The sequence below is a fragment of the Xyrauchen texanus genome, chromosome 34 (assembly GCF_025860055.1).
Source record: "Xyrauchen texanus isolate HMW12.3.18 chromosome 34, RBS_HiC_50CHRs, whole genome shotgun sequence".
In the NCBI taxonomy this organism is placed as follows: Eukaryota; Metazoa; Chordata; class Actinopteri; order Cypriniformes; family Catostomidae; genus Xyrauchen; species Xyrauchen texanus.
Genome location: NC_068309.1, coordinates 34,042,330 through 34,070,025, shown reverse-complemented (window position 1 = coordinate 34,070,025; position 27,696 = coordinate 34,042,330). Strand labels below are relative to the sequence as shown.

Sequence of the window (27,696 nt, the reverse complement as noted above, 5' to 3'; positions counted from 1 at the left end):
GCACTGGTGGACGTGACTGACTTTACCTCACAATACGATGTTTCTTCTGTGGCACGTCTTCGCGATATTTGCAGTGCAGGTAGCGAGCGAAGGCTTGACGATACGTCTTGTTGAAAAGGGTGTAAATGAGAGGGTTCACTCCAGAGGATATATATCCCACCCACACAAACAAATTAATAAGCATATAGAGATACTTGCTGCAGTTGTCCTGACAGATAGCGACCAAAACATTGGTGATGAAGAACGGACACCACATCACCAGGAATAGAAAGAAGACAATGCCCAAGACTTTGGAGGCACGTTTCTCATTTTTGATAGCTTGCATCATGCCTCGTCTCTTTTGGCCTTGTGAAGCTTTAAATAAACTTTTGCCAGGTCCAGATGTAGGCTTCTTGTTCACCGCGTCATTGTCGAGTAGACTTGAGTCACTTATCTCAGCAGAAGAATCTTTGGAGTGACTCTTTCTCTCTGTGGGAAAGGAAGTGCTGTGCTGCTGAAGAACTCGCAGGGTGAGGTAGTAGCAAACCACCATGATGACCAGAGGAACAAAGAAGGCCACAAACGAGCCGACAAGGACGAAGCGAGGCTCGTTTAGGGTGCAGGTGCCATTCACAAACACCTTCTTCTTATCCAGAAAACCCATCACTGGGATAGGCAGAGACAACACTGAAGGAGGGGAAGAAGAGAGAGACAGGAGAGAGCATGTTTTAATACCTGGGTTGTCAAGCAATTACACATTTTTATTGAATTATTTGCATCATGTGACGAAAAACTAACTGGACCATTTTGCCTGTAGAGTAAGTTCATCAATATTATTTACGTGTTTGTTGAACTGTTGTATAAAAGCAATATGACACCTGCAATTGTGCCGTTGTTCCATATATCAGTGCGGCTTTGATTACCTGCTGACTCTTGCCTACAGCCAAATCACAACTGTGCTGATATACAGTCCAACAGCAGGAAGCTTCACTTTTTGTATCACTCTGCCTCTCAATGTTCGTGGCTTTCCATGGGTGGTGGGGATTTCCATTTATTCTTTATTTTGATTTCATTCAATGATTTGTTGAGTCACCATTTCTGGAGATTGGATATGTACACCAGTAGGTGGCGTCTTTTATGTTATGAGTAGGGCTGTCGATTTAACGCGTTAATTCTGTGTGATGAACGATAGATACAGTGATGAAAAAATGAAACGCGTTAAAAAAAGTAACACAATTAATCATGTCCCCGGACCGTAATTAGAAATATTCCTCTTCCAAATGAGCAAATCAAGCTTGAAGTACCACCTGTTTTCTCCAGGGGGCAGTAAGCCAAACTTGCTGTATAGGCAACATATGACAGAGAACACACCACACTTACAGAGTGCAGACAACACAAGCCGAGAACTCGTTCTTGCATTCAAACACAGCTTGATGGAGCGCAAATCCGAAGGCAGGGATCAAGACGGGTTTTTCTAAGTTTCAAACTTTGTTTAACTTGACACACAGACCTAAAAATGGTATGTTTGTGACACTACGCAACCGAGCCACTCCAAAAGTGTCCGTCTGACACAGGAGTACATTGACGCATCCTTAGAAATGCCCTTATTTGAGTTGAATATGCCAACAATTTTAGATTTGCTACCTGTTTGATCAAAGCCATAGTTAGACTTTGAAAACCGTGAAATAAACTCCTGCAGACTTTCTGGGTTTGAAACCAAAGCATAATAAGGCTTTCAAAGGGAGCTATGCAAAAATATCAAACTTCATGTGTCTGAACTACTAAAAACATGATCCAGTATGAATGCTGAATGTGGCAGAGCCATGTGGTATAAGGGACTGATGCAACCGTAATGGCCATCACTGTCAGTTCTTATTAGCGCTGTTTCTCTAGGTAGAGATGTCAGATAGTCTCTCACAGCCCAAGGGAGCTCAGAGGAACAGGGACAAGTTTTTTGCCTGGCATTAGCTACAAGACTGGCATCACATAAGACAAAAACATTGGCATTGTGGATGAGTAGAGGATCAAACTAATCCTGCAGTGTTTTTTACATAGTTGTTATGCAGAAGCCGCCGGTGTTTGTTGACTTTTAAGTCTGGAGTATAGTTGGTTTGTTTTCAGTGCTGGGTAGTAATAGATCACATTAAATATGGATTACATAATCAGATTACAATAATCGAGTACTTGTGTTTGATTAAATAACTTTTTTATAATACTCGTAAATAGATTGTCTATTTATCGCACAAAATAGCATTTGTGCGATAAAAATTAGTTTTAGTTTTGCTAATTGCTTTTGTATTCTTTTACCACATGTGTATGGTGTTTGTAATGGGAATAAATTCTGTGTGACATCCAAAAAACTTTAATTTAGTCAGAAGTAATCAAATTGTAATCCTAAAGCAATCAGATTAGATTACCATAAAAATCCAAGAGATTACATTACTGACTACAATTTTAGTCATGTAATTTATAATCAGTACCAGATTACAAAGCAGAACTAATCTACCCAGCACTGGCTGTGTCAAGTGCTATTTAACATCAAGGAAATTCTAAATTTGTGATTTTTGGCAAATCCGCATTGGGAATTGGGCATTGCAATTTGGGTGAAAAGGGGAAAAAATTCCCCCCAAAACAACACTACCCCCCAACACTCAACCTAACCGTCAGTGGAGAAACAATGTAATATTAGAGGTAAACAGAGCTTATGTCTATGAAGATGACTAAGACATTTTAAGTTTTGCATCTATTTCCTTTCAAACAAAGGCTATAAAATACTATTCACTGCAATGTTGTTGTCATTGCAGCTGTGAACACTGTATACTTCATTCTCACCTACAGACACTGTCCAGACAGAGATGATTTTTAGCATGGCTTTAAAATGTAGGTTGCTGCGGCTGTATTGGATTGGATTACGGATGCCGATATAGCGGTCGAGAGAGATGGCGCACAGGTGCATGATGGAGGCTGTAGAGAAGAGCACATCCAGGAAGATCCAAATGGGACACAGAGCTTCAGGTAGAGGCCAGGTGTAATCTGGAGACAAATGTCAGAGGTGCACACACACAGTTTTGTACTAGAAAAAATATTTGTCAGTCTTTTATATTTTTGTTACTTTTACAGTAGAAAGAAATATCTAAACAGCCTTAAAACAAGATACATTTTGAGATGCAAAATAATAGAAGACTTTATTTTTTAATATTAATTCTTGTATCTTGCAATAGCTAGAAAGTTAAATAACTAAAAACTTGAAAATGTGAAAAATTTATAATTGACTTAACCCTCAAAGACCCAGAATAGAAGAACTGTTTCGTTTGTTAACAACAATTAAACAATACCTATTTTTTTTTTTTAATTAACATCATTACTTAAACAACAAACCATTTCAGCTTACATAGTACAAGCTGTTTCACACAGCAATATACTGATATGAAAATATATGAACAACTCTTTAAGATCATGAAGTATGTAGGTTGTTGAAGAAGATCTTTCGGTTAGTACTTACTGTACAGGATGCTGATTAGTGAGATTGTCATGACCAGAAATCCCACCAGCATGTCTGCCACGGCCAGAGAGCAGAGGAAGAAGTTGGTTGCATTGTGCAGCTTGTTTTCAATGGACACTGCCATAATCACAAGTATATTTCCTGCAACGGTGAGGAATATAAAGACCAGGATGAACAAGGCTGGCCAGTTCTTCCCAGTGGGTTGTATGACCTCTGACTCTGAGAAGTTGGATTTGAAATAGCTGTAGTTGAAGTCCAAAGAGACATTCCTTTGGGTATCACTCAGTGAGTCCATTGTGGTAAAAACGGTCAAATCAAAGTCTGAATGAGCCTTTAGCAGCTGTCAGTGATGTTGTGTAAAATCAGATATCAACTGACTTCAGCCCGTCTTCGTTTCAACTGAATCCTTTTGTGGTGGTGTGTGATCCACCTAAACACACACATGAATAGTAAGATTTACTTCATTTTTATGTCACGTTTTTTCTAAGTCAATTTTAATGGTATAGAATCAAGTAAAATCGACTTAAATTCATGCCAATAATTGATTAAAGTGAGTAAATTTAGCTTAATCGTTTTAGTTAATATTGTAACTTTCCATTACAAATCCAAAGTAAATTTTGTCAAATTTAGAAGAACACATTTCTTTATAAACACATTTTATCATGTACCACATAACATACGGAAGCCTTCCACAGGATAGTTGAATGCACATTATCTAGTCTATTAAACAACAACACCTTGCAAGAGAAGGTTGTTTTTAACCAGCTTTCTTCATTTTTAAAGGACAATGGTATTTTGGATTAATACCAGTCTGGCTTTAGTCAACAGCATAGCAAAGAGTCTGCTTTGCTCAAAGTGTCAAATTACTTCTTGCTTTCTGTTGATTCTTGCTATTGTGCTATTCTAATTTTGCTGGATCTCAGTGCGGCATTTGACACTCTTGATTACGGCATTCTTCTGAAGTGCTTACAGCAGTGTGTTGGGATCCAGTGTTGAGCACTAAATTGGTTCACCTCTTATTTAAACGAAAGGACTTTTTCAGTGGAGATTGGAAACTATACTTCATCTCGTGCACCGGTCTCATATGGGGTACCACAGGGCTCAATTCTGGGTCCAGTTTTATTTTACTACACATGCTCAATTTGTACACAATTTGTCGGAACTGTAACATCTCATTTCATTATTATGCAGATGACACTCTTTTCCCCTACATTCAAGGGATATTTATAGTTTACAGTGTCTGTTTGATTGCCTCAGGGATATTAAAAGTTAGATGTCAGCCAAACTTCATCAGCTTAATGAAGTAAAGACAGAAGACAGAAGTCTTAGTTTTTGGCCACCCTGCTTCCACAGAGATGGTTGTCAGTCAACTGGGACTGTTATTTGGAAACTTTCATACACATGCTAGAAATGTAGGTGTTATTTTTGATTCAGCCTTGAATTTTGACAAACAAATAAATGTTGTGGTCAGAAGCTGTTTCTATCAAATCTGGAGTATAGCTAAAATGAAGTCATTTTTGTCATTGAAAGGATTGGAGTCTGTAGTACATGCTTTTATTTCATCCAGACTTGATTATTGTAATGTAATTTACCTGTGTGTTCCACAGTCTTTACTGTCACACCTTCAGCTTGTCCAGCATGCTGCTGATAGGCTTTTGACTGGTATTAAGAAAAGGGAAAGTATTTACTTATTTTATTTAACTGTGGAATTTACTCAAATTAGCAAATAATTATGACAAGGTTTTCTACCTTAGGATTGATATATGATGACATATTGTAAAGATAACAATCACTAATTGAGACCACGAGGATGTTGCCCCAAGTGACCCTGCCTTCCTTAGCAACCAGGCCAATTTGGTTGCTTAGGAGACCTGGCTGGAGACACTCAGCATGCCCTAGATTAAACCTCGCGACTCCAGTGATGGGTGTCAGCGTCAATACTCACTGAGTTACCCAGGCCCCCAGTCAACAACTTCGGTGAGATAATTCTACAGCTGTAAATTCAGCATAGGAATTTATACAAATTATTTGATTTCATTAGTTTTTTTGTTGTTGATGTTTTTCTCTCCCATACATTTCAGGAATATTATATAGAGTAGATAAAGATTCCTAAGACAACATACAAAAACAAAAGTCCTCTTTCGGACAAAGTTTAGCTCTTATATTTTATGAGGTTTTCTAGAGAATGTAATTTTAACAGGAAAATAAATTATATTCTACAGAGAATAAATGGATTTGGTAAACTGGTGGCTACCTTACCATGTACGATGAAAAATTATATTTTATATAACAAGACTATACATGTATACTATACATTTACAAAAATAATCAATAAAAATGAGAAGTAAAAAGTATGATTTGCCTTACAGTACCTTATGGTAAAAACAAGACAATACACGTACGTTTACAGTAAACTCTTTGACCGTTTCCAAAAGTCGTAAAACCAATCACATTTGATTATATTTGATATATATATCTTTCTTTTGATATCAGTTATGTACATTAGGGTGTGTAATGTAAAATTGTATGTAGTTTAGTTGATGTTGATTGCATTATTTTAGTGTCTAGTGTGTTGTACTTATAGTGAAAGTAAATGATGACTCAGGCTGTCATTCTGCCTTACATCTACCATGGAATGTTCCATGGAAAAAAGAAAGTTATTCAGGTTTAGAAAAATGTGAGGGCTGCTAAGAGACAATTTGGGTTGTTTATCAGTGTATACAAGTATATAAACAGTTACTGGGTGAGATTTCTTTAGAAAAGAACATTAAAACAGGTTTTAACCACTGCTAACAAAACTATCCACGAGAAAGGACTTGTCTTTTGACAACTGGCTTCATCAGAATAAATACATTTTTAGAAAAACACAAAGTACAATTTTCGGTAACATTGCTGAGATGGAGTCATCGCTGTGTCACATCCAAATAACTTGGACTACTGGCATTTTCCTGCCAGTAGTACCTGCTATTCCCCCCAAAATAAAACAGTTCTGTTAACACAAATGTACCTTTTTGTGACAACATGCCCCACTATATGGAACCTAGAATGAGTTGCAAAAAAATTACAAAGTAAAGTAACCAAAAGTAATCCCTTAAAATATTCCTTAGTTCAAATTATACTTTTTTTTTTTGGCTCTTTTGTTAAATGTAAACAGTAAAACACAATGAAAAATATGAAATTATTTTAATTTTAATTCTTATTAAATTGTATAAGTGTGCTTCATCATCTTTGGGCACTTTCATGTCCCAAGGTTTGATTTTATCCTCTAAATAAGACACAGTCCTCGTAACAACTTCCCTACGTGACAACAAGCCCCTATGTATATTAAGGAATTCTGTAGAAAACACCCACCTGTGTGTGTGGTGATGGTACTGGAGTCTGTTTCTGATCTTCTGATGGGTCTGAAAGATCTCTCTCTTGTCAACAGTGACTGAGACTGGAGCAGTTTCATCAGTGTAGATCTGTTCGCGATCTTCTGTGTAAGTAAATAAGAAGAGAAATGTCGCTCAGCTTTTGTTTCAAGCCTGGCCAGTTGAACTCAGCCTATACTTTTGAAGCCTTTATTAACAAATATACACAAATGCAAGTGTGTAACAAATATTGACACATGCAAGTGTCTGTTTAAACTCAAGTAGGATGACTTCAAATTCTTTTTGAAGAAGGTTTAGATGTGAAACTTCCAAGCATTAATGTAAGTTTCTCAAATATCTTTAGCCCGTCCCATAATATCTGTGCAATGTAGAAGATACTGGAACAAGGCCAGATAACCTATAGCACAGACAACAACTCTGTCACACTTCTGTTGAATTATTCTTTAAAACCAAATCTTTGTTTCAACGACCTCAGTAGAATGATTCATTTACCATTGTCACTAATGGCATTAAAGATGTCACACACTTACAGTGGTCTAAAAAGTATTTGGACACTTAAAGGAATATTCCAGGTTCAATACAAGTTCAAATCAATTTGATTACAACATAAAATCATTTGGACTTGTCCCATATTTTCTTAAAAAAAGAAGAAGCAAAAATGGAGGTTACAGTGTGGCACTTATAATAGAAGTCAATGGGGATAATTTTTTGGAGGGTTTAAAGCTTTGATTGAGCTTAACTTGTATTGAACCTGAAATATTCCTTTAAGCCACACTTTAAAATGTGTGTCATTGAATTTCATAACAAAACAAAACAAAACATTTAAGTGGCACTTATTTTATTTGCGACACTTTTTATTGAAAGAAAGACAGCACAAGCACACGTTTCAAGCGAAACATTTCTCAAAAAGAAATTTGTTAGGTTAAAAATGATAAACAATATATATATATACTGTTTAAAATGGAGATAAAAAGGTATCTTTATATTTAGATAGACAGATGTAAATAGACTTGGCTTGATGTGATTTCATTTCCATGTTATCACTGATAAAGCCCTTACTTGTAGTCAAATGTATTTTTGTTGTTCCACTGTTTGTCTGTGGCAAAAGATGACAATTAATGTTATCAAAAAAGGATTGCAACATCCCTTGTAGAGGTGTAAAAGTGATTAAACATAGGACATCTTTAAAGGGATTGGAAAAATGAAAATTCAGCCATCATTGTCTAACCCTCATGTTGTTCCGAACCTGTATGACTTGTTTTCTTCCATGGAACCAAAAAAGAAGATGTTAATGCCTTTTCACTCCAACCGCGACACGATTATGAGAGGGGAATCGCCGGCTAATGGCCCATTCACGCCTGTACAATATGTAGTGCTAATCTACAAGCAATTTTAGCACGGTCTGATAGGTGGCTCAATACACCTTTGAGCTGGTCTGCCCATCACCGGCAAGCAGATTAAAATAATTAAAAAAAAAACGCATCCCTCTACCAGCCGAAACAACGATGACGAGAGTGTTGTTGATTTGCTAAACGAGATAGACAGCTTTCGAGACACTTCACAAACTATTTCAGTTGACTGACAGTATTATAATGTATGCACTGCCTGAGGGGGGATTCGAAAGAATCAAGTATAAATGTCAAGTGAGTCAAAAATGTACTTTATTTCTTATTTATTTTATTTGACATTATATATCGCTGGATGTAAATAAGGTAGCTCCGAAAAAACGCTTTTTTGTTCCCAATCATGTCAACTGTGTCTGAGAAAGAATTTGTGTTGATATGACAAAGCAAATCAAAAGTTATAGCATAACAAAACTAATTTATCCTAGTGTCTAAAAACATCTTCATGTGTCCAAAAGCCTCTCCAAAGAAATAAAACATAATAATTGTACATAAGAACTAATTACACATGCAAACACAACAATGACTAAAGGTTTGCATAGCATGCAGACATGATTTTAGTAATGAGATTTCACAGAATGAGTGACTTTTGACTCATCTGAGTCTGCATCACTGAGTCTGCATCACTGATTCTGCATCACTGAGTCTGCATCACTGATTCTGCATCATTGAGTCTGCATCATTGAGTCTGTGTCATTTAATGACAAGATAATCACCTCCACTAAAAAATGGCAATTTGTTTGTAGATATAAGTGAAAACATGGCATATAAGCAACACCAACAGAATTGTCAAAGACATATACTTAGCTATTACTCTCTATATTTTTGTCTGTGAGTAAAACAAATAGACTGGTTGTATTCTACTCATTGAGAGTACATATGACACATGGCTATTCATTCAGTTTGATGTTTTTACTGATTGCAGTGTGTACATTGCAAATGTTTTTATGTTATGAAAATGGAACACTTCTGATTTGTCTGCAAATTTTGAACATAATGCCAGTGTGCATTGGAAAGTAGAGCTTCTAAGCTTTCAAACAACACCTATTTTGTGTTGGTCAAGATTGTAGTTGTTAATATTTTGATGGTTGTTTTTTTCTCGCAGGTGGGCCAGGCCAGCCGGTGGGCCTATCAGAGCTTAAAGGGTTAATAGTTAAAGCATGTTATCATTTGGTACAATATGAATTATGTGCACTGTCACGCATACTGTATTTACTTGTGTTAAGTGCATTTGTTAATAAATCACTGCATAATGCACACTCATAATGACTGTTAAAACAAATGTTTGACTGTATCTTACTGCGGTATACATCTACTTAACAATCCTCAAAAAATAAAAACTCAAATTCTGCATGTTACTAATTAAACGTAATGAAATTTAAAGGTTTCAAGAGTGTGAGCAATAAGTCAAGTCATTTTTATTTGTACATATTTGTATAGAGCTTTTCACGACACATCATTTCAAAGCAGCTTCAACAGAAAAATAATCTGTAATGTCTGAGAGTCATAATTGTGCAGTTTGATAAAAAACAAATCAAAAAGAAAAACGTTATTGTAAATAAGATTTTATTTAGACCACCAGTGAGCAAGCAGATCTCAACCAATAAAACCCATCTTCAGTCTGACCCATTATTAGATACTTTAATACTGCTATCGACAAACAAGGCTGTTAACAAATATTAAAATTAGCACAGCAATAACTATTTTGTTTTCAGTATTCAAAGGCACACAGAGTGCACTGAAAGTCACAGCAATAGTATTAATATTATTCATATTTGATGAAGAAAAATACTTAAGATCTGTAAATTTGTTTATTTAAAAAGTGATACAAAGGCAAAGATGCCGTGATATATATTATATTAAATATATAAGATATAAGAGAACTCATGTAAGCTTAATAGCAAAAGCAAAACAATGCAGCTACAGAATAAATTATGAAGACAATCCACATAAGATCAGATCATTTTTAAAGGGTGTGCAAGACAGTGCAGTAGCCATATCATTACATGTAAAGAGAACCCATATGAGAATAATGTTTTTCTGATTTTAAGTAAAAAAAAAAAGAAATCGATACACTGACCGTAAAAAGCTTCTCTTTGTCTCCACGCGATTCAGCGAGAACGTTCACTCCTGGTGAGAATGGCTCTTCAGGAATCCATTGTTTTGATTAAAAATGTTGATTGCGGTGTGAAAACCCGCCGGACATTCACGTTTGGTGTGCAAAGGCGTTTAGGCAGAATGTTAGCCTCAGTCGTATTGAATTTCATTGTATGGCAAAAAAGATACAATGGAAGTGATTGGTGAATGAGGCTAACATTCTGCTTAAAAAAAATACTTTTGCACGTGGTGTGAAATTATGAATATGAACTGGTATTTTAAGGGAAATTAATTAAAGAGGCATCGGTAACGCTTTACATTAATATTCCCTTTTCAAGGTAATATAACAGGATTTATTCATTTACAAATGCATTATAAATCACTGATATGCAGTTATAACAACATGCACAAAAAAGGAGGACTTTCGTGCAGTACCTTCCAAATACTTAGCCATTTACCTTACATGTTATAAATGCTTAATAACAGTTATTGAACACATGAAAATGTACCTTAATGCAAAGTGGACAGCTGTTAAACATTTATTAAGGAGTTGCCAACATTAAAAACCTGTACATTATAGCTCAGTATGGTTTAAAGGTCATCCGGCTTTATTATATTGTATAAACAGTGAATGAGCATGAAGACCTGAAAAGTGTTTTCGCAGAGGACTCAAGGTAACTAGGAATAGTTAAGTTGAGACAGCACTCGGAGTAGCACCATTCTTTGATATCAATGTTACAAGCAAAGTGAGGACACAAGTGAGTCAAGACAAGTAAGAGTAAAATGATATAATCCATCATTTTAATCTAATTATAATAGTCTATTATTGCTGCATTGTGACATAAATCATGAATTAAAGGTGGAGTGAGTCATTTTAATCCAATACTCTTTTTGTCAAATTCTGTGAATATCTCTTCACTGTCCAGCTAGCTGTCCATTTTGTTTGTGTGTGCTGAATAAAGTCTGGCGTTTGTACACAGCCCTGGTTCTGTAAAAGGGAACATAAACAAAGTGGATCAGCCCGATCCACACAACACTATTGCGTGTGCTTGAATTTGGGGGGCGGAGCTTCTGAAGGAGCACTGAAGGGATGGGTGTGTTTGTTTGGCTGTTGAGTTCAAACGTCTCACTCCACTTTAAGTCATTTTATATTTTTGATTAATGTATAAATACATGTATTTATCAAGATTTTATAACATGTAAGTTAAAATGCTCACCATCTGGCAAATATTGGATACAAGTTGCTTTTTTCATGCATGTTGCAATAATTGCATATAAATAATTCTAGTAATGCATTTGTAAATGACATAAGTCAATAATTAAATTAATAATTAATTTGCCAAAAAATCAAACCTCATTGTTTCTCAAACTTATTTCTTCTTGCGACGTTTGGTGACTATGTACCGTATGGGTACTGCCCTTAGTGCTGAATTCAACCAATGATACGTTTATTATTTGTGTTCTGCAGAAGTGAGTAGTTTCATCTTTTGGGTGAACTGTTCCTTTAATCGAATGACAGCAAATATTTCACAGTACACTTTAATGCAAATTTGACTGAACCCTCCAGCAAGAAACTTGTTTAGTAAGCTCAGCTTACATAAGTTAACACAAATACAAAGTAGCACTTGTGCTCAAAACTGTCAAGGAAATAGCACACATTCATTAAACAAATATTTAAAAACAAATATGCTGAGTTAAACTTGTGATATTTGCAGGCAACATATGAACATAAAAGCTAAGGAGGAATATTGCTCTAGAAAGTTACTGTATGACCTGTTAAACACAATAAATCATGCAAAGAGATGAAAGTCCCTGTGCATTGTATGTAAGTATTAGGTGTGGCAATATTATCCTTTCATGACACTGTTTGGGTACATTTGGTCATTATCACAAAAGAAGTAAAATTGTTGGGGTAAATTGTAATTTACAGTGAATATCTGACTGCGTCCATCATATTCAAACAGTCAATGGGAATCAGATGCAGTTTTAAAGTCTCAAATGCATTACTTGTTGTCTAATTGATCTGAAACTTAATAAAGACTTGAGGAACATTTTTCCCACGTACAGTGGTATCATCCCATCAAGTTATAAAAGCTGGAATAGTGAGTGTGATGTTTCGGCCTGTTTTACTGTTGTTGGTGGCATGCCAGAAGACTGCCATGTTGCAGCATGGAGTGGTGGTGGCGTAGTGGGCTAAAGCACAGAACTGGTAAGCATAAGGTTGCCGGTTCAGTCCCCACAGTCGCCACCATTGTGTCCTTGAGCAAGGTACTTAACTCCAGGTTGCTCTGGGGGATTGTCCCTGTAATAAGTGCTCTGTAAGTCGCTTTGGATAAAAGTGTCTGCCAAATGCATAATTGTAAATGTAAACAGAAATGTAAGCAAAATCCAGTTTGTGGGGGTATCTTTTTCTTCACTGACTGTCTTTGCTGTTGTTAATAAGAGTGCCATGTTGCAACACAATGATTTAAGGTTTACGCAGTGTTTCTTCTGGCCCTCAAGGGTGGAGAAACACCTCTGTGTCCCTAATGTAGCCCTCTCACTTTCCTGCTGTTCTGAGCTGGGAAAGAGCTTGTTGTGTGAAGCAGGTCACTTTGATGCCAGTTTTTACTGTTGTTGGCAACTAACAAGAAGACATCTGATTACAAAAAAATGAATGCATACGCAGTGCTTTCTTCTGGCCTCGAGAAGGCCCATAAAAATGCCAATGTGACTGCATGGTCGGCCCTCTTATTTTCCCCACCGTCGCAAACCGAGAACGAGTTGCGGTGTAACGTAGGTCACTTTGATGCGTGTTTTTACTGTTGGCGATGATGTGCCAAAATTCTACCATGTCACAACAAAAACGAAGGACCTTGTTGCATATTCGCAATGCATGCACAGGTTGGACCCTGCCAATCGGTTTCTTCCATGTTCCCAGGACAGCACTTGTTCTTTCCCTGCTGTTAAGCGCCAAAAACAAGGACTCGACAACAGTCTCATGACAATTTTTTCAGCTGTTGGCATCTTGCCAGGGGTCTGCCATGTTGCAATGCACACTAAGCCCTTGTTGCATTTTCATGAGGCTTGCCAGTTTGAATGACTCAATTGCATTAAGCAGTTGCCCCCTGAAGGTGGTTGTGTTGTTGACATTAGCAGTTAGAAAGAGCACTTGTGCCCACTGGCTCGTTATAAGTGTGCATGGCACAGTCTGTCGGGGGTCTGGATACATGTTTCAGTTCAGGGTGGCCACCACGCCTCAATGCCTCAATGGCATGCTGTCGATCCAAAGCCTCATGAGGGAAGTGCCAACTTTACACCAAGAGGTGCAGAAACAGAAATTATTTTCTGATCGCAGAGAAAGACTGGACTGAGATGTTTGAATTGAAGACTCAGAAATTCTGCCTTCAAAGTATTTACTCCGAGACAGATTTGGTCTCATGTCCATCTGTTCGACTGGCTAGCATCAAAGCACATGAAGATGTGTACATTCTTGTACTAATTGCACCTAGCAACAGGCCATTCTTTTTGAATAACAATAGATCCAGACAAAAAAATTGAGAATCACATCATTGATCCTATGTTTTTTAACCATTTTAGTCAACATTTTGTTATTTTATTTAAATAACACTCTGGTGTAACAAATACATTGGTCATTTTCCAGCAGAGTGAGCAGACCTCATCCAGTGCCTAAGGAAGGAGCGAAGTTCCTTGGAGTAAACAGTAAGGGTTAAATTTGTATAACTTCTTTATATTTAACTAAAAACTTTTGATATGTTACTGCCAACTTCAAGAAAAAACGTGACGTTCGGCTACTTTGGATATTGATAGCGTAGTTGAAGTTGCATTATCACAGCAGAAGGGTTGCTATCATTTCACAATAAGTAAGCAAGAATTTTGCAATTACAGACAGTGAATCTGAGACTTTTATTTGTTCTGTTTGTGTGTCTTATATTTGAGAGGGTTGTCACTCAATGCAGAGCAATAACTAATAAAAAAGTTACCAACACACTATAGCCTACTGAAGGACTGAATTTGGTAAGCTCGGACGTTATCCGTTCAGATCTGGTTTAGATCTGTGATATTAGTCTGATTTTATTTTAGATTTCGCCTTTAGATTTTCTGTCTAGCACAACTTCCTTCCCATCACAGCGGTGCACTGACATTTCTCCCAAAAACTCAAACTTAACGTCAGAATCAGCACGATCGGTGATTGTTGTAAAATGCAGTCTAGCTACTGTTGCTAAATTGCGGACGCTTTTAATAATAAAAGAGCGCAAGAGATACTGTTCCCAAGGCGGCGCAGCTCGAAACACACCGCAAAGAGACGAGCAAAGTATAGGCTACTTTGGGTTTCATGCGTCTAAACGATCAAATTTACACAAAAATGTGTCAAAACGACAGGCCTGGAGATTCACTTAAACACAGTTTATGTCTAAAATGGACGTAGTTATGGAAATAGTTGGGGAGAAAATATGCTGCATCAGGAGCCTATTAGATCTGAACTCGGTCTTAAAGGGGAAGCTGTCTATTAAACATGTGACGATTGAGCCATTACTGCGAATCAAACAACAAAAGGCAAAGAGAAAATCACTTACAGCTCTTGAATGAATAACTTCTGCATTAATAAGCATTAATCTATCTATGATAAACTATGCAGTGTTATTTTACAATTGATTATTAGATTTCTTTTTAGACCACACCTGAACAGTAATGTTAGTAGACCTTCCTGAAATTAAATCACTGTGCCTATATAACGTTTATCTTTGTGTAATATATTTATATAACAAAAAGAACTGTTAAAGTACCGGATCGATAAGCAGTATCGGTAAGATTGTAATACCATTAAAACCTTAACGATACCCATCCCTAGTTATGCCTGTGCTTCTCTTGGATGCTCTGAATATTGGATTACGTGTCTGGATTGCCCCTTAATTAAAGCTGCATTTGGATCTCAACCTTCGTGTCTCGGAGCAGTTCGTAACACCTGCTTTGTTTATTTAATATATTTGTTATACATTATTTATACAATATGTTTTTACATTATACATTTTTAATTTAAGTGCGTCAAACACGTGTTCCACAACAATACTAGGCTGCCCACAGATGCGCCTGCCTAATAATCGGCTTGATATACTTGGATATTGGCCGATGCCGATATGTAAAAAAATGCAAAACATTGGCCGATTAATGGGCCGACCGATTAATCGGTCGACCTCTAGTTAGAATGGGAAAGGAGGAGGCTGGAACTGGACAAACCACCAAAGTAATATTTTACTGAAAACTTAAGCAAAAAGACAAAAATAAACACACACACACGGCAGCTGTTTGTGGCTCTCTCTCTCTGGAACTACCGCTTCCGGCTCATCTTTATCCCTCTCCTTGGCTGATAACCCTCCTTGTCACACCCCTCCCTCTTTTGCCTCAGGCTGGGGAACCCCCAGCATGTCGTGACCCCCGTTAAACGCCACAGTAAACGCCACAGGCAGCTCTGACACGCGATCAGTAAATGCCACAGGCAGCTCTCACAAGTGATCAGTAAATGCCACAGGCAGCTCTCACACGTGATCAGTAAATGCCACAGGCAGCTCTCACAAGTGATCAGTAAACGCCACAGGCAGCTCTCACAAGTGATCAGTAAACGCCACAGGCAGCTCTCACAAGTGATCAGTAAATGCCACAGGCAGCTCTCACAAGTGATCAGTAAATGCCACAGGCAGCTCTCACAAGTGATCAGTAAATGCCACAGGCAGCTCTCACAAGTGATCAGTAAATGCCACAGGCAGCTCTCACAAGTGATCAGTAAATGCCACAGGCAGCTCTCACAAGTGATCAGTAAATGCCACAGGCAGCTCTCACAAGTGATCAGTAAATGCCACAGGCAGCTCTCACAAGTGATCAGTAAATGCCACAGGCAGCTCTCACAAGTGATCAGTAAACGCCACAGGCAGCTCTCACAAGTGATCAGTAAACGCCACAGGCAGCTCTCACAAGTGATCAGTAAATGCCACAGGCAGCTCTCACAAGTGATCAGTAAATGCCACAGGCAGCTCTCACAAGTGATCAGTAAACGCCACAGGCAGCTCTCACAAGTGATCAGTAAACGCCACAGGCAGCTCTCACAAGTGATCAGTAAACGCCACAGGCAGCTCTCACAAGTGATCAGTAAACGCCACAGGCAGCTCTCACAAGTGATCAGTAAATGCCACAGGCAGCTCTCACAAGTGATCAGTAAATGCCACAGGCAGCTCTCACAAGTGATCAGTAAACGCCACAGGCAGCTCTCACAAGTGATCAGTAAATGCCACAGGCAGCTCTCACAAGTGATCAGTAAATGCCACAGGCAGCTCTCACAAGTGATCAGTAAACGCCACAGGCAGCTCTCACAAGTGATCAGTAAACGCCACAGGCAGCTCTCACAAGTGATCAGTAAATGCCACAGGCAGCTCTCACAAGTGATCAGTAAACGCCACAGGCAGCTCTCACAAGTGATCAGTAAATGCCACAGGCAGCTCTCACAAGTGATCAGTAAATGCCACAGGCAGCTCTCACAAGTGATCAGTAAATGCCACAGGCAGCTCTCACAAGTGATCAGTAAATGCCACAGGCAGCTCTCACAAGTGATCAGTAAATGCCACAGGCAGCTCTCACAAGTGATCAGTAAATGCCACAGGCAGCTCTCACAAGTGATCAGTAAATGCCACAGGCAGCTCTCACAAGTGATCAGTAAATGCCACAGGCAGCTCTCACAAGTGATCAGTAAATGCCACAGGCAGCTCTCACAAGTGATCAGTAAACGCCACAGGCAGCTCTCACAAGTGATCAGTAAATGCCACAGGCAGCTCTCACAAGTGATCAGTAAATGCCACAGGCAGCTCTCACAAGTGATCAGTAAATGCCACAGGCAGCTCTCACAAGTGATCAGTAAACGCCACAGGCAGCTCTCACAAGTGATCAGTAAACGCCACAGGCAGCTCTCACAAGTGATCAGTAAATGCCACAGGCAGCTCTCACAAGTGATCAGTAAATGCCACAGACAGCTCTCACAAGTGATCAGTAAACGCCACAGGCAGCTCTCACAAGTGATCAGTAAACGCCACAGGCAGCTCTCACAAGTGATCAGTAAATGCCACAGGCAGCTCTCACAAGTGATCAGTAAACGCCACAAGCAGCTCTCACATGCGATCCGTCAACGCCACAGGCAGCTCTCACACGTGATCAGTAAACGCCACAGGCAGCTCTCACAAGTGATCAGTAAACTCCACAGGCAGCTCTCACAAGTGATCAGTAAACGCCACAAGCAGCTCTCACATGCGATCCGTCAACGCCACAGGCAGCTCTCACACGTGATCAGTAAACGCCACAGACAGCTCTCACACGTGATCAGTAAACGCCACAGACAGCTCTCACAAGTGATCAGTAAACGCCACAGGCAGCTCTCACAAGTGATCAGTAAATGCCACAGGCAGCTCTCACAAGTGATCAGTAAATGCCACAGGCAGCTCTCACAAGTGATCAGTAAATGCCACAGGCAGCTCTCACAAGTGATCAGTAAACGCCACATACAGCTCTCACAAGTGATCAGTAAACGCCACAGACAGCTCACACATGCAATCCGTAAACTCCAGAGGCAGCTCTCACACGTGATCAGTAAATGCCACAGGCAGCTCTCACAAGCAATCCGTAAACTCCAGAGGCAAATCTCACAAGCTACCTGTAAACTCCACAGCCAGATCTCACACATGACCTGTCAATGCCACAGGCAGCTCTCACACGTGATCAGTAAATGCCACAGGCAGCTCTAACACGCGATCAGTAAACGCCAAAGTCAGGTCTCACATGTGATCCATAAACTCCACAGGCAGCTCTCACACGTGATCAGTAAACTCCACAGGCAGCTCTCACACGTGATCAGTAAATGCCACAGGCAGCTCTAACACGCGATCAGTAAACGCCAAAGTCAGGTCTCACATGTGATCCATAAACTCCACAGGCAGCTCTCACACGTGATCAGTAAATGCCACAGGCAGCTCTAACACGCGATCAGTAAACGCCAAAGTCAGGTCTCACATGTGATCCATAAACTCCACAGGCAGCTCTCACACGTGATCAGTAAACTCCACAGGCAGCTCTCACAAGTGATCAGTAAACTCCACAGGCAGCTCTCACATGCGATCCGTCAACGCCACAGGCAGCTCTCACACGTGATCAGTAAATGCCACAAGCAGCTCTCACATGCGATCCGTCAACGCCACAGGCAGCTCTCACACGTGATCCGTAAACGCCACAGGCAGCTCTCACACGTGATCAATAAACGCCACAGGTAGTTCTCACACGTGATCCGTAAATGCCACAAGCAGCTCTCACATGCGATCCGTCAACGCCACAGGCAGCTCTCACACGTGATCAGTAAACGCCACAGGCAGCTCTCACACGTGATCAGTAAACGCCACAGGCAGTTCTCACACGTGATCAGTAAACGCCACAGGTAGTTCTCACACGTGATCAGTAAACGCCACAGGCAGTTCTCACACATGATCAGTAAGCGCCACAGGCAGCTCTCACACGCTACTCGTAAACGCCACAGACAGCTCTCACATGCGATCAGTAAACGCCAAAGTCAGGTCTCACATGCGATCGGTCAACGCCACAGGCAGCTCTCACACGTGATCAGTAAACGCCACAGGCAGCTCTCACACGTGATCAGTAAACTCCACAGGCAGCTCTCACAAGTGATCAGTAAATGCCACAGGCAGCTCTCACACGTGATCAGTAAACGCCACAGGCAGCTCTCACACGTGATCAGTAAATGCCACAGACAGCTCACACATGCAATCCGTAAACTCCAGAGGCAAATCTCACAAGCTACCTGTAAACTCCACAGCCAGATCTCACACATGACCTGTCAATGCCACAGGCAGCTCTCACACGTGATCAGTAAATGCCACAGGCAGCTCTAACACGCGATCAGTAAACGCCAAAGTCAGGTCTCACATGTGATCCATAAACTCCACAGGCAGCTCTCACACGTGATCAGTAAACTCCACAGACAGCTCTCACAAGTGATCAGTAAACTCCACAGGCAGCTCTCACATGCGATCCGTCAACGCCACAGGCAGCTCTCACACGTGATCAGTAAATGCCACAAGCAGCTCTCACATGCGATCCGTCAACGCCACAGGCAGCTCTCACACGTGATCCGTAAACGCCACAGGCAGCTCTCACACGTGATCAATAAACGCCACAGGTAGTTCTCACACGTGATCCGTAAACGCCACAAGCAGCTCTCACATGCGATCCGTCAACGCCACAGGCAGCTCTCACACGTGATCAGTAAACGCCACAGGCAGCTCTCACACGTGATCAGTAAACGCCACAGGCAGTTCTCACACGTGATCAGTAAACGCCACAGGTAGTTCTCACACGTGATCAGTAAACGCCACAGGCAGTTCTCACACATGATCAGTAAACGCCACAGGCAGCTCTCACAAGTGATCAGTAAACGCCACAGGCAGCTCTCACAAGTGATCAGTAAACGCCAAAGTCAGGTCTCACATGTGATCCATAAACTCCACAGGCAGCTCTCACAAGTGATCAGTAAACGCCACAGGCAGCTCTCACACGTGATCAGTAAACGCCACAGGCAGTTCTCACACGTGATCAGTAAACGCCACAGGTAGTTCTCACACGTGATCAGTAAACGCCACAGGCAGTTCTCACACATGATCAGTAAACGCCACAGGCAGCTCTCACACGCTACTCGTAAACGCCACAGACAGCTCTCACATGCGATCAGTAAACGCCAAAGTCAGGTCTCACATGCGATCGGTCAACGCTACAGGCAGCTCTCACACGTGATCAGTAAACGCCACAGGCAGCTCTCACACGTGATCAGTAAACTCCACAGGCAGCTCTCACAAGTGATCAGTAAATGCCACAGGCAGCTCTCACAAGTGATCAGTAAATGCCACAGGCAGCTCTCACAAGTGATCAGTAAACGCCACAGGCAGCTCTCACAAGTGATCAGTAAACGCCACAGGCAGCTCTCACAAGTGATCAGTAAACGCCACAGGCAGCTCTCACAAGTGATCAGTAAATGCCACAGGCAGCTCTCACACGTGATCAGTAAATGCCACAGGCAGCTCTAACACGCGATCAGTAAACGCCACAGGCAGCTCTCACAAGTGATCAGTAAACGCCACAGGCAGCTCTCACAAGTGATCAGTAAACGCCACAGGCAGCTCTCACAAGTGATCAGTAAACGCCACAGACAGCTCTCACAAGTGATCAGTAAACGCCACAGACAGCTCTCACAAGTGATCAGTAAACGCCACAGACAGCTCACACATGCAATCCGTAAACTCCAGAGGCAGCTCTCACACGTGATCAGTAAATGCCACAGACAGCTCACACATGCAATCCGTAAACTCCAGAGGCAAATCTCACAAGCTACCTGTAAACTCCACAGCCAGATCTCACACATGACCTGTCAATGCCACAGGCAGCTCTCACACGTGATCAGTAAACGCCAAAGTCAGGTCTCACATGTGATCCATAAACTCCACAGGCAGCTCTCACACGTGATCAGTAAACTCCACAGGCAGCTCTCACAAGTGATCAGTAAACTCCACAGGCAGCTCTCACATGCGATCCGTCAACGCCACAGGCAGCTCTCACACGTGATCAGTAAATGCCACAGACAGCTCTCACAAGTGATCAGTAAATGCCACAAGCAGCTCTCACATGCGATCCGTCAACGCCACAGGCAGCTCTCACACGTGATCCGTAAACGCCACAGGTAGTTCTCACACGTGATCCGTAAACGCCACAAGCAGCTCTCACATGCGATCCGTCAACGCCACAGGCAGCTCTCACACGTGATCAGTAAACGCCACAGGCAGCTCTCACACGTGATCAGTAAACGCCACAGGCAGCTCTCACACGTGATCAGTAAACGCCACAGGCAGCTCTCACAAGTGATCAGTAAACTCCACAGGCAGCTCTCACAAGTGATCAGTAAATGCCACAGGCAGCTCTCACAAGTGATCAGTAAATGCCACAGGCAGCTCTCACAAGTGATCAGTAAATGCCACAGGCAGCTCTCACACGTGATCAGTAAATGCCACAGGCAGCTCTCACAAGTGATCAGTAAATGCCACAGGCAGCTCTCACAAGTGATCAGTAAATGCCACAGACAGCTCTCACAAGTGATCAGTAAACGCCACAGGCAGCTCTCACAAGTGATCAGTAAATGCCACAGGCAGCTCTCACAAGTGATCAGTAAATGCCACAGGCAGCTCTCACAAGTGATCAGTAAATGCCACAGGCAGCTCTCACAAGTGATCAGTAAATGCCACAGGCAGCTCTCACAAGTGATCAGTAAACGCCACAGACAGCTCTCACAAGTGATCAGTAAACGCCACAGGCAGCTCTCACAAGTGATCAGTAAACGCCACAGACAGCTCTCACAAGTGATCAGTAAACGCCACAGGCAGCTCTCACAAGTGATCAGTAAACGCCACAGACAGCTCACACAAGTGATCAGTAAATGCCACAGGCAGCTCTCACAAGTGATCAGTAAACGCCACAGACAGCTCACACAAGTGATCAGTAAATGCCACAGGCAGCTCTCACAAGTGATCAGTAAACGCCACAGGCAGCTCTCACAAGTGATCAGTAAACGCCACAGACAGCTCACACAAGTGATCAGTAAATGCCACAGGCAGCTCTCACAAGTGATCAGTAAACGCCACAGGCAGCTCTCACAAGTGATCAGTAAGCGCCACAGACAGCTCACACAAGTGATCAGTAAATGCCACAGGCAGCTCTCACAAGTGATCAGTAAACGCCACAGGCAGCTCTCACAAGTGATCAGTAAACGCCACAGACAGCTCTCACAAGTGATCAGTAAACGCCACAGGCAGCTCTCACAAGTGATCAGTAAACGCCACAGACAGCTCTCACAAGTGATCAGTAAACGCCACAGGCAGCTCTCACAAGTGATCAGTAAACGCCACAGACAGCTCACACATGCAATCCGTAAACTCCAGAGGCAGCTCTCACACGTGATCAGTAAATGCCACAGACAGCTCACACATGCAATCCGTAAACTCCAGAGGCAAATCTCACAAGCTACCTGTAAACTCCACAGCCAGATCTCACACATGACCTGTCAATGCCACAGGCAGCTCTCACACGTGATCAGTAAATGCCACAGGCAGCTCTAACACGCGATCAGTAAACGCCAAAGTCAGGTCTCACATGTGATCCATAAACTCCACAGGCAGCTCTCACAAGTGATCAGTAAACTCCACAGGCAGCTCTCACATGCGATCCGTCAACGCCACAGGCAGCTCTCACACGTGATCAGTAAATGCCACAGGCAGCTCTCACACGTGATCCGTAAACGCCACAGGTAGTTCTCACACGTGATCCGTAAACGCCACAAGCAGCTCTCACATGCGATCCGTCAACGCCAAAGTCAGGTCTCACATGTGATCCATAAACTCCACAGGCAGCTCTCACAAGTGATCAGTAAATGCCACAGGCAGCTCTCACACATGATCAGTAAACTCCACAGGCAGCTCTCACACGTGATCCGTAAACGCCACAGGTAGTTCTCACACGTGATCCGTAAACGCCACAAGCAGCTCTCACATGCGATCCGTCAACGCCAAAGTCAGGTCTCACATGTGATCCATAAACTCCACAGGCAGCTCTCACAAGTGATCAGTAAACGCCACAGGCAGCTCTCACAAGTGATCAGTAAACGCCAAAGTCAGGTCTCACATGTGATCCATAAACTCCACAGGCAGCTCTCACAAGTGATCAGTAAACGCCACAGGCAGCTCTCACACGTGATCAGTAAACGCCACAGGCAGTTCTCACACGTGATCAGTAAACGCCACAGGCAGCTCTCACACGTGATCAGTAAACGCCACAGGCAGCTCTCACACGTGATCAGTAAACGCCACAGGCAGCTCTCACACGTGATCAGTAAACGCCACAGGCAGTTCTCACACGTGATCAGTAAACACCACAGGCAGTTCTCACACGTGATCAGTAAACACCACAGGCAGTTCTCAAACATGATCAGTAAACGCCACAGGCAGCTCTCACACGCTACTCGTAAACGCCACAGACAGCTCTCACATGCGATCAGTAAACGCCAAAGTCAGGTCTCACATGCGATCAGTAAACTCCACAGGCAGCTCTCACACGTGATCAGTAAACGCCACAGGGAGCTCTCACAAGTGATCAGTAAATGCCACAGGCAGCTCTCACAAGTGATCAGTAAACGCCAAAGTCAGGTCTCACATGCGATCAGTAAACGCCAAAGTCAGGTCTCACATGCGATCAGTAAACGCCAAAGTCAGGTCTCACATGCGATCAGTAAACGCCAAAGTCAGGTCTCACATGCGATCAGTAAACGCCAAAGTCAGGTCTCACATGCGATCAGTAAACGCCAAAGTCAGGTCTCACATGCGATCAGTAAACGCCAAAGTCAGGTCTCACAAGTGATCAGTAAACGCCAAAGTCAGGTCTCACATGCGATCAGTAAACGCCAAAGTCAGGTCTCACATGCGATCAGTAAACGCCAAAGTCAGGTCTCACATGCGATCAGTAAACGCCAAAGTCAGGTCTCACATGCGATCAGTAAACTCCACAGGCAGCTCTCACACGTGATCAGTAAACGCCACAGGCAGCTCTCACAAGTGATCAGTAAACGCCACAGGCAACTCTCACAAGCGATCCTTAAACGCCACAGTCAGCTCTGACATGTGATCAGTAAACTCCACAGGCAGCTCTCTCACGTGATCAGTAAACGCCACAGGAAGCTCTCACATGCGATCCGTCAATGTCACAGGCAGCTCTTTGGTCATACCAGTACACGTTTAGGTCTTAGTTATACCGTTATTGCTGGGCGCTAGCGATAGGTCTATATAAACACTGATAACTTGCTGCAGTAATGTCTATAATTGAATTGATTCATCCTAATTGTTGACATTGTTAACACATTTTTTATTATTTGATGTCAAATATAATAGTTTTTGGCAGGTTTGATTTATATGCATGTTATTCTTTTTAATAATATTTATGGAAAAGGAGTGGGATGAGGTTTATGCTTTGCTCTCTGTGGAATCATACCCTGATGGATATGATAAAGCCCAGAGGCAGAACCTAAGAAGATACGCCACCAAAATCAAAATCAAGGCAACAAATCCTCCTCTAATCTCCACGCTCTACCCCATCCCTCAGGTTTCCATCTGCACCTGCCATGGGAGAAGAGGGGACCGGCTTCGGGTAAATATGGAAAATAGCGCACGTTCCGTCTGAAAGAGCGATATATCGCTCACAAGGTGGAAACATTTTCAGAATGGCGTCTTCAAAAAGACGTCACTAAGCAAACGGCTCTTTTATGGTCTTTATGTACTGTATACATTAAAACACAAACTCAATGCTATAGCGTTACAGATGCGCAAGTGATAAAGGATACTCAATTTGTCTGAGCTCAAGCAGGGAGGTAGAAATAGTCGAAGTTAGAAGTTGTGTAAACACACACACACATGCTGCACATGTACACACACAAGCAAACCTGTATATTCACACCGAAAAGAAACAACAAGCATTCAAATGCACAATGGATTTACTATCAAAGCTGATTGCAGATTCAGAAATGTTTCAGTTCTGTCTTTCACACCAACACAAACACATGTAAACAAGCTTAATGTACTCATACATGCCACACATAGATATGAAGGTTGTAGAGAGTGGACACACACACTTGAAGATGCTACTACAGCATATTTGAGATAAGAAAGTTAAGTTGTATATTTAGAAATGCATTGGATCTCTTTAGCCAAGTTACTGTCTTTGTCATATTGGTGTAATTTTGTTATTGTTTTCAGTCAATATTAAAGTACTAAACTATTAGTGACACATTTGTTTTAGTTTTTTGCAGGTTTGATTGGTTTTAGAAAGTAATTTCAAAATAAGTAATTAGTAATCTGATTACTTTCCTTACAAAGTAATCAGTAAAGTAATCAAATTACAATTTTGGGATATGTAATCAGTAATCCATAGTTGATTACTTTTTGAAAGTAACTTACACAACACTGCTAGGCTTAAAGAAGCGCAAATAACAGAGACGGAGCGATGAGAGCTGCCTGTGACGGTGAGATGTAGACGAATTCAGCCTTGTGCGACAGTGGCAGGATTTTATTCCTACTGTGATTTCTTTTGTGCAGTGAGAAACTTTTATTCAGCATTGGCGGATTACCTCCAAAATTGGAGCCGCTCATTGGAGAACACAGAAAAACTTGAGTTGGCCCTACTGAGAGATATCCCAGAGTGGAACGACATCCAGAGCAGCCTTAAACACTTCTACTCCAGAATCCCCACTCTCAGTCTGATTGACGAAACCACGCTCTTTGATGAGTGGGCTTGCATGAAAAACGTTGTCACTCGTCGCATCACTGAGTGGAACATGAACAAGATGGCCGTGTCTGAGAGATGGACAGACGTTTTTCGTGAGCTGGAGAGCAAGACCATCAACTTCTGAGTCTTAGCCAAGGTCGTCGAGTTTGGTTTATGCCTACCTGGGACATCTGCATCTGTGGATCGTGTGTTCTCGTTAATGAATGCAGCATGGGCACCAGATATATCTTGACTCAGTGTAACAGTCATGAAGGCAATGCTTTTCGAACATCTTAATTTTGGACTGGACTGCTCTGCATTTTACGATGAACTCTTGAAAGACAAGCACACACTGAGTAAAATTGTTGCCAGTGAAAATAACAAGGTGACAACAGTTACAGATGCAGATGCACCCTCTACTTCACATTGATCTGCAAAGTAGAGGGTGCATCCATGGGTGCATTGAGGAATCTGGTCATCCCGAGTATTGCATCTCACTCTACTGTCACTACTTGACATGTCATGTTATGCAGAGACTGTATCTGTAATATTAAAGCCAATTGTATTAAATTAATTGGCTTTGAGTTCTTGCTATCCTAAATTCAGTTGCCCAAGCAAGATTCAGAAGACATAAAACCACACTGGAATGCATTAAGGCGAGAATTAACAATGAAGGTAGATTTTAACTGACAGACTGAACTGTGGAACTTCTTAGCACGCGCCGTTGAATAAATCTCAAGACGGGGCAAGTTGTCACATGCGTTTTGACCATGTTCAATAGCATTATCCAAAGACTTTAAGGTATGGCAACTATCCCCTCTCCCAAACTTATATAAACTTATAAACTTCTGTTTAAATTAGATCGCTATCTTTCAAGTTCCATTTATTCCGGAAGATTGAAATACAAAGAGACATGCACGTGTCATGACGACAGATGCATATGCTCAAGCTTAGAGAGCGAACTTTAAATAACACAAATAAATAGTTTTATAAAACAGGACTGTAAGACAAAATGATAGTAAGATCTCCAGGAGCCATGGCACAAAACATCCTAACTTTAATCGTATCTTGTAACCAAGGCGACTTCAACGAGTTCTGGGTGTAAACATGTTCTAACTTGTCAGATCTTGAGACAGAGGGAAAACTAATTACTAGCACTAATTAATCCCCAAAAGAAGCAAACTCTCGTACCCTTATACTGCGTCCATCCTGTGTCAGGGTCCTGTGTATTGAGCTCTTCTCATCGCGCTTATCCAGTGAATTAAATGACTCACGCAAGTTTGTTTTATCAGCGCTGAGAAAAAAGGTGTTGCCGAATGACAGACGCAGAAGTCTGATCGCTGCTTCAGTATTATCTTGAGGTAGAATGAAATGTAGCATGTGTATGAATACACATAGAAGTTGTCACAATGGGTGATCTTTAGGGTGATGTCTGGGCCACTGTTGGTGCAACATCTACTGAGGCATTATTTCCAGACTGCTTTTTCGGTTCTTCTATCGTTTTATATCGAAAATGTCAGAAGTCCTCTTTCGTGTCAACACTAATGAGTTCAGGTGAAATAAACCAGTGAATCTCTGTACAGCAAAATCATCATTGTAAACAAAGAAACAAATCATCTTTCAAAAGTCCAATTACACAAATGGGTGTTTTCAGTAGTTTTTTATGTTGTCTTCAAACACCTACTTCAATATGGAGGACCAAATTAATCAAAATTAAATAACTAAATAAATCTTTAAATACATCGTGAATTTAGTCAATGCATGATTATGTAATTAAATTAATATTTTAAATAAATAATTAACTACATAGTGAATTTATCAAATCTATCATTAAATAATCATGAAATATTTAAATAATTAATTAAAAGGAATTTAAAAAGGAAAATGCTCTCATCATTTACTCACCCTCATGCCATCCCAGATGTGAATGACTTTCTTTCTTTTGCCG

At 41.2% G+C, this 27,696-nt stretch overlaps 1 protein-coding gene across 1 annotated transcript; it reads right to left on the bottom strand.

The window, feature by feature from the left end:
• Window positions 1-27,054, bottom strand: LOC127628045 (5-hydroxytryptamine receptor 2A). Its single transcript, XM_052104701.1, has 5 exons — window positions 26,940-27,054; window positions 6,833-6,956; window positions 3,482-3,911; window positions 2,812-3,012; window positions 1-666 (listed from the first exon to the last, which is right to left on the bottom strand). Exons 3-5 carry the CDS (start codon window positions 3,774-3,776, stop codon window positions 23-25), a joined length of 1,140 nt encoding a protein of 379 aa, XP_051960661.1. The 5' UTR covers window positions 3,777-3,911; window positions 6,833-6,956; window positions 26,940-27,054; the 3' UTR covers window positions 1-22.
• Window positions 27,055-27,696: the final 642 nt, after the last annotated feature.

Coding starts and splice junctions, on each gene's coding strand:
- LOC127628045 (XM_052104701.1), bottom strand. CDS start 3,776: ATGGACTCACTGAGTGATACCCAAAGGAATGTCTCTTTGGACTTCAAC. Junction 3,013..3,481: donor ACTAATCAGCATCCTGTACA/GTAAGTACTAAC, acceptor ATTTGTCTCCAG/ATTACACCTGGCCTCTACCT. Junction 667..2,811: donor TGTCTGGACAGTGTCTGTAG/GTGAGAATGAAG, acceptor CCCCTCCTTCAG/TGTTGTCTCTGCCTATCCCA.